At 38.5% G+C, this 15,009-nt stretch overlaps 1 protein-coding gene across 1 annotated transcript; it reads right to left on the bottom strand.

Moving 5' to 3' along the window:
- Window positions 1-516: 516 nt before the first annotated feature.
- LOC308649809 (nucleophosmin) lies at window positions 517-1,808 on the bottom strand. The gene has a single exon (XM_081295649.1). It carries the CDS (start codon window positions 1,716-1,718, stop codon window positions 834-836), a length of 885 nt encoding a protein of 294 aa, XP_081151775.1. The 5' UTR covers window positions 1,719-1,808; the 3' UTR covers window positions 517-833.
- Between the last annotated feature and the right edge of the window lie 13,201 nt (window positions 1,809-15,009).

The following is a 15,009-nucleotide window of genomic DNA, read 5'->3' as shown; positions in this document are numbered from 1 at the left end:
ACCATTGGGTCAGATAAGGAGTTTAGAAATGGAAAAGCCATTTAAAATATCTCTTATGGAAGGAAATAAGGGATGGAATGTGGGAGAGAGAGAGAAAGAAATATATAATAACTTGCTCTATAAATATCCCAGAGATACTGCAGTATCACCAAAACAAAACAATACATTTTCTTTTCCCAGATTATTATTTTTTGTTTTACATTGTTTTTCCCTTTTGTTACTGGCCTTGATAGTCCTGGAGGGTTAGCAAAAGTTCAAATAACAGATTTTTAAAAGACCAAATTTTAGAGATTTTACAGCCTCAAAACAACATTTTTAATTAGGTCTTTAGATATTTAGGTCACTATATTCTATATTTTAAGAGACCCACTTCTAGTTAGGTCAAATGTGTGACCCACTTCTGAATGTTAAGATTAATATTGTGTGTGTGTGTTTTTAACTTTCTCTGCTTTCTCAGATAATTTGTTAAAAGACACATGTTTATACTTTGTTTATTAATAGTTTTTTTTTTTTTTTACTTTATTAAAATACTGAGTTTTATTTCACATGTATATTTTTGTCTCCCCACCATTTCCATGTCTGACCACCACTACTACTATGTCCTATCATAACATTCCATACATACTTAGAAACCAAGCAAAGGGTGGAGTTCCATCTTTAAAAACTAAACAGGCATTTTGGACAACACATTCTTGGCAATAGAACCTTGACAACATTTATCAAACACGGTAGGGAAAGTTCTCACTTTGCATTATAAAAAGGACAGCCAGATATCAACTGTTACAGAAATGAAATAAGACGGAAATTTTTAACAAACTGTTTAAACTATTTTCTTAAAGAGACTTCCTCCACTGCCAGAGATCTTGAATAGCCTCCTGGTCAGTCATCCGGAAGCAATTCTTCACATAATTGACGAACTTGGCTTCCACTTTGGGAAGAGAACCACCTTTTTCTATACTTGCTTGCATTTTTGCTTTAATGTCTTCTACAGAACTAGGTCCTTTTGGTGTTTTAGGAGTTTTTTCCTGTTTTTTGAAGGATTCTTGACCTTTTGATCTTGGTGTTGTTGGTTTTGAGTCTTTTCCATTCTGGTTCGATTTTTGTGCATTTTTGGCTGGAGTATCTCGTACAGATTTCTTCACTGGAGCTTTTTCTTCAGTTTCCTCATCATCAAAATCATCATCATCATCATCTTCATCATCATCATCATCATCTTCATCATCATCGACATCTTCATCAGCAGCAAGTTTTACTTTTTTCTGGGGAACCTTGCTACCACCTCCAGGGGCAGATCGCTTTCCAGATACACTTAAGAGTTTCACATCCTCCTCCTCTTCATCTTCTGACTCTGCATCTTCCTCCACAGCTACTAAGTGCTGGCCACTAATATGCACAGGCCCTGAACCACACTTCAACCTTAAGACCACAGGTGGTGTGATTTCAAAGCCCCCAAGGGAAACCGTTGGCTGGACTGACATTTTCAATGTTGCCAGTGTTACTTTAATTGGACTGCCTTCATAATTCATTGCCTCTGCTTCAACAATGTGCAATTCATCCTTTGCACCAGCCCCTAAACTGACCGTTCTTAATGATAACTGGTGCTCATTTTCATCATTATCCACCTTAAAGTGATAATCTTTGTCAGCTTTTAGCTCACAACCGAAAAGGTAGTTCTGGGGCCTCAGGGGGCTCATGTCCATATCCATCGAATCTTCCATGGGGTGGTAGCACGCACTTAGGTGGGAGAGAAGGCGGACGGAAAATGGGTGCCTGCTCTAAAGAGACGCGCAGGACGGAATCACGCCAGGGCTATTAATAGTTTTTTTAAAAAGAGCATCTTTTCAAATCATTTTCTCAGGTCAATAATATTGCTAATTATTCACAAATTGCTAACTGATCACAAAAATTTATTGATCTACTTACTATGTTCCAGCTGCTTATCTGAAGCTGAAGATACAGTAGGGAAGATAACCAACTCCCAAGTCTCCTGGAGCTTAAAAATTTACTGTTAGCTGCTGTTCAGTTACCTACTGTTACATAAGAACCATCTCAAAACCAAGTGGCTTAAAAGAACAACTCATCATTATCTCTCATGATTCTGCAGATTGTGAAAGCTCAATTTCACAGTTTTCCTTGGGATCTCTCTTGGGGTTAGTGTCATCTGAAGGCCCAACTGGGCTGGTTATTCCAGATAGTCTACTCTTATGGCAGGGTCAATGCTATTTGTTGGCTGAGAGTTTATCTAGCTTTTAATATTTTCTCTTTGTTCTGTATATTGGATATCTTCATAACAATGTGTCTTGGCATTGGTCTACTGTGATTTTGTGTGCTCGGTGTCCTGTATGCATCTACAATTTGTATATCTGTTTCCTTTTTTATTTCTGGAAAGTTTTCTGTAATTATTTCATTCAGCAGGTTACTCATTCCCTTGGTATGAATCTCTGTGCCTTCCTCTATCCCAATGACTCGTAAGTTTGGTTTTTTTAAGTTATCCCAAATCTCTTGGATGTTTTTCTCGTGATTTTTTACCAGCCTTTCTGAGTTGGCTAGACTCTTTTCAAGATGATATATTTTGTCTTCATTATCTGACGTTCTGCCTTCTACTTGCTCCACTCTGTTAGTGATACTCTCGATTGAGTTTTTAATTTGGTTTATCGTTTCCTTCATTTCTAGAATTATTGTTTGATTTTTTAATAATCTCTATCTCCTGATAAAGATGCTTAACTTCTTCTTTTATCTGTTTATGTAATTCATTTTCAATGTGATCTTTAAGGTTCCTTTCCATCTGTCTAAGGTGTTCCTTGAGTTCTTTATATGGCCATTTTTCTGATGACTCCAGGTCCTCCTGAATATTTAGGCTGTCCTTCATTGTTTGTACTCCTTTTCTTTCTTGCTTTTTTATGCTCATGATACTTCTTGTTCTGTTTGACTGCTGAGTTACTGTTTACTCTTATAAATTTATTTGATGCTTGGGAGGAGAGGTATTAGAAGGGAAGGGAAGAAGTCACTAAAGAGAGTGAGTGTAGGCAGATAGAATTCAAGAAAGGGGGAATAAGAAAATTGAAAAGAAATGAAAAGACAAGAAAAAAGTGAAAAGAAAGAAAGAAAAAATGAAAAAATAAAAATTTAAAACAAAAAAATTATAATGATAATAAACAAATGGAAATTAAAGTTTAAAAAATAATAGTACTAATAATAGAATAAAAAGAATTAAAAAAAATGGAAACCATTAATAAGAAAGTTGAAGAACAACAACATCAACAACAAAAAGTGAAAATAAAATTTAAAAAAAATACCAATAATAATCATTAAAAAAATAATAATAATAAATGCAGTCATAGAGCTCAATTAACTTCTCTTCCAGTAGGTGGAGCTATGCCTACTGGGCCAGGCTTTTCTTCTTGATGGGTGGGAACCAATCACTGTGCCTCAGCTCTTCTTCCCAGACTGTGCGGGTCTCCAATCCTGAGTGCCTAGGGCCTTCTCTTGTGGTTCCTCAAGCCAGGCCCCGCTCACCTGTGACGCTCACCACAATACTGGCTACATGCCAGGTCTGCTGCTCCTGGGAGCCCTGTTTCCATGGATGCCTGGGCACACCCTTTCTGTTTGCCTCCCTCAGACCCTAAGTTTGTAGGGCTTGGGGCTGAGGACCCCCAGCGAATTTGTTTGCCCTCAGGTAGCAACTCCCCTGGTAGCTGGTGCAAGGGACCTCTGTTGTCAGCAGAGGGATACCCTGGGTCTGACTATCGTGCTCAGTTGGCTTTTACCTCTGTGAGTTCAGGTGGGCCGACTAGTTATTTCAGCGGGATCATTAGTGCTGAGTCACGAGAAGCAGGCGAACCAGAACTAGAATGCAGCCCAATCCGGGCTCGGTGTGTTCTGAGAGGGACAGACTGTTCGCCCGGGATCCCCTTCAGCTCAACAGTGCCTAGTGGTCCTGAGCAAACAGTATTTTGACAGTTTACTTCTCCCTATGCTCGCGCAGCTGAAAGGGTTAGAGACTTGATCTCTCCGCGTCCGCCGCCATGTTGAATCACTTAGATTTTAAATTGTCACTCATCTTATCAGCTGTTCCATTTAACTCGGCAGCTCACTCTCGCGGTGAAGAGTCTGCTCTATGGTGCTCCGCGGGAAGCAGCGGCGGCGGCGCCCCAGCTGTGGCCTTCGGGACCCCCGGGGAGGGGAGTGTGGGCTGGGGGAGGGGAGGCAGCGCCTCGGGGCCCCCGCGGGCCGGGTACTGGACACGCGGGAGAGCGGGCGGGGTGGGGGAAAGAAATTGAGATCTAGATTTAGGGACTGAGCGTGGGAGGAGAGACGGCGGGGGAGAAGCAAAGGGGAAAGGCGGAGAGGAGAAGGAGAAGGGGCCGAGGGAGCCGGGCAGCTCGGGGGCTGCAGCCTTACTGCTCGCGCTGAAGTCGTGATGGACTCACTCCACCTTGGCTGGAGTCGTGGCGGGTTCACTCCACCTAGGCCCCTTTCTTGACACGGTGCTGAGTCTTTGTCGACAGATCTCCTTTAATGATCTTTACTTCATCTTTTAAGATGTGGCAACATACGCTGCGGGCGGGGCGGCGCGGAGCACGGAGCGGCTTACTCACTTCCCGCCGCCATCTTTGGCTGAGAGTTTATCTAGGCTGTGGTTTAGTGCATCTATAGCAGGCTGACCTTATGGCTTAGGCTTATAGTAACATGATGATTGGTTGGGTTCCAAAAACAAATGTTGCAGGACAAAGGAAGTGAAAGTGTTAGCTTCTTAAGGTCTAAGCCCAGAAATTGGCAGAGCACCACTTCTTTATTCTGTTTGTCAGACCAGTCATAGAGCCCACCTTGATTCAAGGGCAGGGGGCATAAGCCACATCTCTGTCTGGGAAAATACCAATTTGTGGCCTTCTTTGCTCTTTTCAATGCATCATCAGAAATATATGAGTTCAATTTATGTCAGTTGGGTGTTGTTAACCTCAATGGCTTGGTCAAGGTGAATGCTGCCAGATTTTCACTATACACCCCTTGTAATTAATGTTATTGATTAGAAAAGGTCATAAGAAGATCTGGGTGGACATTGTATTAGTATATGCAAGTGTGCAAATGCATCAAACTGTATATTTTAAGTTTTAGACATTTTAATACATTGTATGCAAAACCTAAATTAAAAAGAAAAAAAATTAAAAGCCCAATTCATCACTTTCACCTTCATACCTTACCCTGTTGTACTTCCTTTGGTGATTTCAACAGTTATTCCACTAGTCTTCCTGTTATGAAGACTGCAAAACTCAGACTTCTGACTGTTCTCTAATTCACCCCCACCCCTAGCCTCCTCCCTCAGTCATGACTTCTATAATTTGTCTTCCAAATGACACCCAGAATATTTTTCAAAAACTTGTGAGTGTACTAAGTGCTATACCCTTGCTTTAAATTCATCCCATCTTCCTTAAGATAAAATCCAAATTCCTTAAATTATAAGGAATTCCATACTTCTTACTCTCTCCAAACTCATCTCTCATGACTTTCCCAATGTGAACTCCAACTTTTCTGAGTTTTCTATAGAAATATGTATTTACCTATCACCTAAAATGCAAAATAATACTTCAGAAGGTGATTAAGTACTGAGTATTTGTTCGGTCCAAGAATAAACATAGTCCTTGCTCGTTGGGATAAGAGAAATGTACAAGTTATCTCACTACAGCAAAATTTAATAACTGCCCTCAGAATCTTAAAAACAATGTAATGATGAGTCAAAGGAGGAGAAATGAAAGCTGTGTTGATCAGGACTTATTTGTCTTAATTAATGCTGTTGTCCTAAGGAGGGTGAAGCTGCTATTCAAGGGGGTAAATTATATAAAAGAAATTAGTTCACTAAAGAGTTCAGGTTCCCCATAAGCCCTATCCCTTTGTGTGGATGGCATAGTTGATAACTGCACGCAGAGGCTCTTCCATTCACTATGAACGCACTGGTGTATCTTGAGAGGCTATTGAAAACATCGCCTTTTGTGTTTTTTATTTTCTTGTGCTGGTTGGTATTGTTGGCTTTTTAATTTTCTCCTTGCAGAGCATTGCTGTGGCTGGTGTGGCGAAGGCCGAGACTCTATGCTCACTATGGGGCTTTTGTGCAGAGACTGATATCCTGAAAGAGCTCTCTTTAACGGTGATGGAGAAGGTGTAACCTCCGGCAGTCTCAGAGCTTCCAATTTCATTAGACACCTACTGTCCTTTTCATACCTAGTGTTTATATTTATGTACATTGGAATCCTTTCTTAGTCACATCAATTCTAAATCCTTCATTTTCCAAGCTCTGGTGTATATAAAATCAATAAATTAAAAGTAGGTTCTAGAACTCAGGGCCACCCAGGGTCCCATTCGCAGTGCACAACACAATGTTTTATTTAACTTGGAATAACCATTTCCTGAAGATGTCCTGGAGACCCAAGATTTTACAGTTTCTTTTCTGTCATCAGAAATAAAATATTAGAAGGTATTATTTTCTGTTTAGCAAAACTAATTTTATTTTAGTGTTTTGAAAATATTTGCAACCCATATTTAATACATGATACTTTTACATAAGGGAATTAGAAGTTATAGAGCATACTAACAAGGCACACTACACTCATATATTGGATTTCTTATTTATTGTGAAAGTTACTTCATCATTCTCAATTTCATTCCTTCACCAATGGAATTCTTCTACTAATTATATAACTGTGATAATATATCAAGCTAACAAGAAATAAGTGTCTAATATTTGTGATCTTCACAATAAAACAAGAGCCACATTATCAAAGCAATGAAATAACCCTACTATGCAATTAAAAAAAATGATTTTTGAATCTATGGAACTTCTTTGTTCTTGCTATAGTTATCTTCATGGCTTTGTACTCTTAAACCCTCTATTTCAGATGAGCTCCCAGATTTATAAATTTTATTACAATTTTGAATTTTTTTACAACTTCAAGTATAGTTAGTTAATGAGTATAAAATAAATAGGTTTTACCTAAGAGTTTAATCAGTTAAAAAGAGAGATTTTTGAACAATATTTTAATTTGAAAGGAATGTTAAGCTTGATTTGTGATAATTAATCATGGGGATAGTATTAGCTAAGACACTGAAGAGATTAATTTTTTTTAATATTTATTTTTTAGTTTTAGGTGGACACAATATCTTTATTTTATTTTATGTGGTGTGGAGGATCAAACCCAGCGCCCCGCACATGCCAGGCGAGCACGCTACCACTTGAGCCACATCCCCAGCCCAAGAGATTAATTCTTTTTTTTTTTCTTAAATATTTTTATTTATTTTTTTCTTAGTTCTCGGCAGACACTACATCTTTGTTTGTATGTGGTGCTGAGGATCGAACCCGGGCCGCACGCATGCCAGGTGAGCGCGCTACCGCTTGAGCCACATCCCCAGCCCAAGAGATTAATTCTTAATTGTGTAATTTGATATATAGTATAATATGGTCAGACTCCATCACTTGAACTTTTATTACTTGACAGGACTAGACAGAAATAGGTCACTTTTTTAAAAAGTGACCTTTAAAAAAGCATTTATTAAGCAAAGTATTAGTTTGAAACACATTCTTGGAACACATCTAACTTGTTCTGAAAAATAAATATCTTTTAAAACGTCAAAATTTCAAATAACTTAGTAGTATGTTATGTATTTGAGGAGAATTTGCTAATTACAAATGTGTGATTATCTTTCCCCAGCAGGGCATTTTTCTCTTGTCCTGTGAATTTACAGCAAATAAAATTGCTCTTCTTTAAGAATATCCTATAATTCAGACTTCTCATTAGTGTAGTTTCTACTTTTGATAGCTTGATCTGGAAGATTTCAATTTCATTCCAATAACCATCAATTTTTATGAAGCAAATAACCTGTGGGAAGTCTAAAAGTAAATTTTGGGGAGGGTACCAGGAATTGAACTCGGGGCACTCGACCCCTGAACCACATCCCTAACCCTATTTTCTATCTTTATTTAGAGACAGGGTCTCACTGAGTTGCGTAGTGCCTTGCTTTTTGCTGAGGCTGGCTTTGAGCTCTCCATCCTCCTGCCTCAACCTCACCAAGTAAAAATTTTATTCCATTGTACAGTTCTATAAACCTTTGAACCATTAAATTTATGATGATAATAGTGATAATGATAATATGATAGTACACATTTTCAGTCCTTATCTTTCCTGGCATAGTGCTAAGTACTTTACTTTCCTTATTTGATTTCTCCTCCTAAGTATTTGGTATGATAGCTTCTTTCATGATCTCCAAAAGAAGGAAATTAACTATTAGGCAAAGAAACTAAATATTAGACTTCTAAGAACTTGCCTGACCCAAGGTCATATTGCAAGCCCGTGGGGGAGGAGCTCAGAAGTGGTTCTTCTCCAAAGTCCTGATCTTCACCACACTGGTGTTGGCCTGCCTCACTGTCACTACCCCTGTATTCTATTGGTAATGCTACGTTCTTAGCAAGTAAGACTTTTAAAATTGAGGCTAAAAATGAATATCACTAATCATACATCAAAGATACCCAGAGAGTTAAATTTCAAATGGCTATTATATCCCACAGTGAATCTGACAAGGAAGTGGTCATCAGACATAACAGGAAAGATAGGAATTTGCTATGGAGGAAACTTTTGTATACAGAGAGGGGACATCATGTATTAAGGCTTAGAGGTGAGAGTGTGGAAATGACCATTTTGCTCACATCTGGGTCACGGTTTGCCTTCCATCCTTTCATCTCACATCCCTTTGTCCCCTACTGATGATTATGCCTTTAATTACTTTCAGAGGCTTGGAGGACAAGAGAGCATGGCTGGAGCATGTCTTTCTATTTCAAGACTCTATGCAGTCCTGCTGTTTGTCTCATCTTCGATGAATCAGAGCTGGCCTTTGAGGTGCACACTTTTAGTTCTGTGTGGTCTCCTTGGTGATAGGCTATTGATGGAGGCTTCAAAATGCTGATTAATTAGACTATACCTAGGCATCTTAGGTGCTCAGAGAAGGAATGTTGACCTCCTTAAAAAGACAGGCACCAAAAGCTCTCTCTTCTCTTGACAACACCTTATTATGTTTATTATGGCATGTTGGTTGTTATGGTGATCATCATAAGGAAGAGGAAACTGAGCAAGGGAGGGGTGGTGAAAGGTCATGCTGTGAAGGGAGGGAAGTACAGGCCCTCACATCTTTTGCCTGAGCTTACTCTCGTGAAATGATTTTGGCTGTCTTACCACCAAAATCTATGCAAAAATCTACTCTACATTCCATACAACAAATACACCTAAGAATCTGCAAAAAATAAAAAAGGTAAAATGACATCTATCATTTCATCTTCCATCTGGCCAGCTTCTGCATCACTTAATCTTCTTGACATATTTATAGTAATGCTGGAAAAGCAATACTGGCACATTATGCTTATTCTACTCTTTATTATCAGTCTTTAAATTTTTCAAAACTATTTCTCTAATTCTATCACTTACATTTCTTTTTTTTAACAATTATAATTAAAATACAAGTACACATTTAACCATATTTGACCCTTAATACTATTATTCAAGGTCAGTTCAAACATTGTTTCTATTTTTACTTCAAACAGAATTAATTCAGTGAGTTTGGTCTCACACAGAAACTTAAAATTCTGGGAGATGTGTGCCTCCCCCCCCATATTCATCAGAAGTCTTTGAGTTGTCAGATGTCACATGGGACCTTTCTTGTGCTTCTCTCCTTCCCTGCTAACTGTGTTTGAATGTCTTCTTAGATACCCTTCAGTCAGAACTGGGGGCCATAAAATGTGTTTCTAAATAATTGAATGAAAAATACTCATAATTACCTATACTATCTGTGGTATTAATTTAGGATTTGGGAGGTCAGTGTCAGGGACATAGTTGTCCTAGATTCATTCTGCCTATTTGAAGCATCAAAGAATGAGAAAAAGCAACTGGACACATGGTATTCAAAACATTTTTGGTCAAAAGGTGAAAGCAGATCAGTTTATTTATCCTTTACTTTCTGAAAATATTCTTTTTCCATTGTCAGGAGAAAGAAAGAAGATCAGGTCTCTTTTTGAAAAGGAAGATATGAAAAGTTTCCAAGAATCTGAATATGTTTTGAGCTGTATTTTGCCCTGAAATTTTGAGAATAATATTTGCATATATAAATATTTTTTACTTTATTATCCTAAAAGTAAAGGAGGAAAAAGATAATTTTTGAGGCAGAGAAAACTAGGGATGAAAATACAACTACAAAAATTTTAAAATAATCCAAAATATCTGCTGCAGTCTACTTTCATTGTTATGACAAAGGGAATGAAAAAAAAAAAAAGAGAGAGAGAGACCATTTTCCCCTCTAGGATTCAAACCCCTCTTTTCCAGCATTCTATTATTATTAGTAGTAGTATTACAAATATCAATTCCCTGTTTATTTTTTCAACATATTATATAATTTAACAAATTCTTCATTGTATATTTAAAGCTTCATAAACATCTTGTTCTCAGGATTCCAGAGGAAACTGGAATCACAGAGGCTTATTTGCCTGCTTAACTTCAGAACAAGAAAATAATATTATCTAGATATTTCTATTTTTACCTTATAATGAGGACAGTGAATCTAAAATTGCACTCAGCCCTGAGCTGTTACATTGGATTCACTTTAACCTGAATAAAAGATTCAGGTTTTTCTGGAATCAGATTCATGCAATGCCCGATTCAAGGCAGTACATGGCTTGTTACCATCAGAATTCAGTGTTTATTTCTCGTTGTAATGAGAAAGGCCCTCCAGCTGTCCAACCAGCTGTAATTTTTCACCACGTCTGAATAAACATTTCAAAGTATAATGAATCATTGTTGAATTTGACAAAGAAAATGGAATTGGAAAAAGAATAATTTACATCTGTGCTGACCTACCCATTAAAGTTTTTCAACAAATATGGGGGAAGCAAAAAGATGTAAAGCAAAAGGAGAGCTGTGGTTTTCAAAATGGGGAGAATCAGTTGAGAAAGGTTGGTGTTATCCTAATGTACTCCTCCTTGAAAGAAAGAGGCAAGGGTCTGTTCTTGCTAGACTTGATGGTGTTCAGACTGTGTACTTCATGGTAAGAGAACCTGCCATGAAGATGAGATTGCATCTCCAAAATTGGGGCATAAATTTCCTACTCAGGAGCTGAATCCACAGGACCCATTCCTGCTCTACTTCTCAACACATTTCCCCCAAGAGGATGATCTGAATTTTGTACTGGAAAGAAGGCAACTGGAGGGAGATGATTCCCACACTGTAGAGGTCTGGATCAGTGCTATGGCTTGGATATGTTTTTAAGCCCCCTATCTATCCCAAATTTCATGCACTAGAAGCTTGGTCCCTAGTGTGGTGGTATTTAGGTGGTGGAACCTTTAAGAGGTGGGACCTAACGCTAGGTAATTAGGTCAAGGGTCATGATCCTCAAAAGGGATTAATGCTAGTCTTTTAGAATGATTTAGCTCTAGAGAGAGTGGGTTGTTATAAAGCAAGCCCCTGTTTTAGTCAGCTTTTTCGCTGCTGTGACCAAAAGACTGACAAGAACCAATTTAAGGAGGAAACGATTATTTAAGGGCTCACTGTTTCAGAGGTCTCAGTCCATAGATGGCTGACTCTATTCCTCAGGGCCTGAGGTGATACAGAAAATCATGGCAGAAATGTATGGCAGAGGAAAGCAGTTGGGGAACAGGGCAACAGAAAGCAGGGAAGGAGCTCCCATCACAGACAAAATACAAACCCCAAAGACATGCACCCATTGACCCACCTCCTCTAGCCACATCCTACCTGCCTGTAGTCACCTCTCTGGTCAGTTTTGAATATATAAATTATAAAAGTCCCCTATGCATTTGACCCCATCTGTATGCTCTTTTCCACTATGTTGTGATGCAGCTCTCACCAGAGGCTGAAAAGATAGGTCTGCCTGATCTTGGAGTTTCAGCCTCTGTTTCAGGTCGGATGTGAGGTGCACCTCCAAAGCTCATATGTGAGACAATAAAAGAAGGTTTAGGGGTGAAATGATTGGATTATGACACCTTAACCCAATCAGTGAATTAATCCCCTGGTAGGAATTAACTAAGTGATAAGTGAAGGCAGGTAGGGTGTGGCTGGAGGAGGTAGGTCACTGGGGGCCTGCCTTTGGAGCAGATAGTTTGTATCCGGTGAGTGGAGTCTCTCTCTCTTTGCTTCCTGATCAGTTTCTGAGCCACTTTCCTTCACCACACTCTTCCACCATGATTTTCTGCCCCACCCTGAGCCCCAAGGAATGGAGTTGGCTGCCTTTGGACAGAGACCTCTGAAACCGTGAGCCCCCAAATAAAATTTTCCTCCCCTAATTATTATTATCAGATCTGTTGGTCAGAGCAGTGAAAAAGCTGACTAAAACAGGCTCAAATAAATCTCTTTATAAAGTACCCAACTTCAGGTATTTTGTTATAGCAGTAAAAAATGGATTAATACAATGAGCATCCTTTCTAACCTGTACTCAGGAGTATTCCAGAATACTCTTTTTTAAAGCACTAGTAAAATTCATCTTTCCTACATATTTTGAAGAATCCACTGTATCCAGTCTTTACTGCCTGGAAACTTATTTGAGGCTAGCCAACCTGAGTCTTCTACTGTTCTTTATTTTTACTACCTGCAGTCACATGATGCATTTTTTCTCAAATAGCCAAATGGTCAGTACACATTTGAGCCAAAATGAGTCAAGATTTATAACTTTAGCTTTTGAGCTTTCCACATTTTCAAAGTTCTGGTCTTACTACCAGAAAATGTCTTTCTTTGTTTAAAATGGTAATATTTCTCTTATAGTTCAATTTTTTGAAAGATCAAACAGTCTCATTATGGTGAATGCTGCATGGGTAAATGGGCCTCCCCAAGAAAGGAGAAGAGAAAAACAAGCACATTCAAGCAGTAAGCATAGGCTGTGAAGAGCAAAACCTCCACATTCAGTGTTACTACCTGGAGCAAGGCATGACACACTAGACCCAACACATCTTCTGAGTTTCCCTGCAGCTTCTGTGTCCTCTTAGAGAAGACAGTTACCCTGAGTTTTATAGTCACTAGTTGAACTTTTAAAAACACTTTAAATATCTGTGAACAAGTCTTAACCCTAACAGAAATGTTCTAAATTTGTTATTTAAATAAAATTTTCACTTTCACAGACTGAAATCTTTTAGTGGATTTCATTTCCAAAAGAACTTTAGAACATTCTAGAAAATTCTAGGTGCATGCAAGCACACGCGTGTGCGCACACACACACAACACATACACACATATGTTATTAAATTAAGACTGGTGGTGAAGAACTTAATCTTTAAAAAATGACATTATAAATCATTGGAAAAACAGATGGCTTGTGCATATCAAATTTGTGCTTGAAAACATCTCCACATTGCCAGAAGATTCCTGCTGAAATACAGATGAGAAGAAAAGATGCAAAACATTGATGGTGAATGGTTAAAATGACCAGCTTTTTTGACAGAAAATCCAACCTGGTAACTATATTTTTACTTCTTTACTGACGTTAGTTGATTGAAAAAGTCCCTTTGGTGATCATTTCTAAATAAAAATAAATCAAATTATCTTAAAAGATATGGACATAAGGAGATGTTTTTGCTTAAAAAATGCCTTGTTTTTAAATAATGATATTAGGCTTTTGACAATTATTTGATTCTTATATCTGAGACTATCATTATTTTAGTCAGCTTTGCACTGCTGTGGCCAAAAGACCCAAAAGGAACAATACAGAGGAGAAACATATTTTATTTTGGTTCATGGTTTCAGAGGTTCAGTCCATGGTTGGTCAACTCCATTGCTCTGGACCTGAAGGGAGGCAGAACATCATGGTGGAAGGGTATGGAGGAGGTAAGCAGCTAAACACATGGCAACCAGGAAGCAGAAAGAGACGTCTCAGCTCATGGAGGACCAAATATAAATCCCAAAGGCACACCCCCAGTGACCTACTTTCTCTAACCACACCCTACCTGCCTACAGCTACCATCCAGTTAATCCATATCAGTGGACGAAACAGACCCTTGATGCAACCGACCCTAAAAATCCCTGAATGGATCCAAAACATCAAGACACTTGGTATAGAACAGTTAGGGCTGAGAAAATGCTGGGAAGCAGGGAGACTAGGTAGGAGTCTATTGAGACTTGTGAGATGTTACAGGAATGAGAACTACAGCTAATTTGTGTTCTTAGGTGGTGACAGTGGAACTGAACAAGAAATAAATTGTATAGTTTTTCATTGCTATAACAAAATACCTGAGTCATGCTAAATTTATAAGGAAAAGTTTATTTAGCTCACAGTTTTGAAAGTTAAGTGGAAATAGTATGGCCCAGGCTCTGAGAAGAACCCTTCTGTGTTGGTTGACTCATGCTCCTCAGAGCAGATGAAGTACAGGTGGGACTGTACATCACCAAATAGTAAGACAGAGAACAGTTGGGATCTTGGAACAGAAGGGAAACAATCCTTTCACTTCTAAGACTATGCACCGAATTAACCAAGGATCTCCCAGTGGCTACTGCCTCTTAAAAGTTGCACACCACCTCTCAATACCCCCACCCTGGGGACTAAGCTTCTAACACTTAAACCTTGCGGGGGACAAACAATATCAAACATAGTGTGGTTCTAAGAGACATTTTGAAAATTATAAAATCTTTGAAAGCTCTCAAGTTTTTTTTTTTTTAACTTCTCTCTGTTCATGCTTTATCATCCCAATATAAGGAGCACTAAGGACCCCAATATATGTATTCTGGAGTAAATTGAACTTTATGACAGGACTTAGTGAACGAAGACTATATGTCAAGTAATTAAGTGTAGAATACCTATAAAGGTGGTGGGGGATGAATATTCAGTTATATTTTAAAAAATATTTTCAATATACCAATGACGAGGAAAAGCTTTACTGGAGTATGGGTCATAATTAAACACCAATTCCACATGTACCTACAGAGTCTTCAAGCCTTTCCAGACAGGATTCCTGGATTCTTCCTCTAAGCTCCATCAATACCA

The sequence above is a fragment of the Spermophilus citellus genome (genome assembly GCF_964194105.1).
Source record: "Spermophilus citellus genome assembly, chromosome: 5".
Lineage (NCBI taxonomy): Eukaryota > Metazoa > Chordata > Mammalia > Rodentia > Sciuridae > Spermophilus > Spermophilus citellus.
Note: the sequence above shows the minus strand (reverse complement) of the source record. Positions and strands in the feature narration are given on the sequence as shown.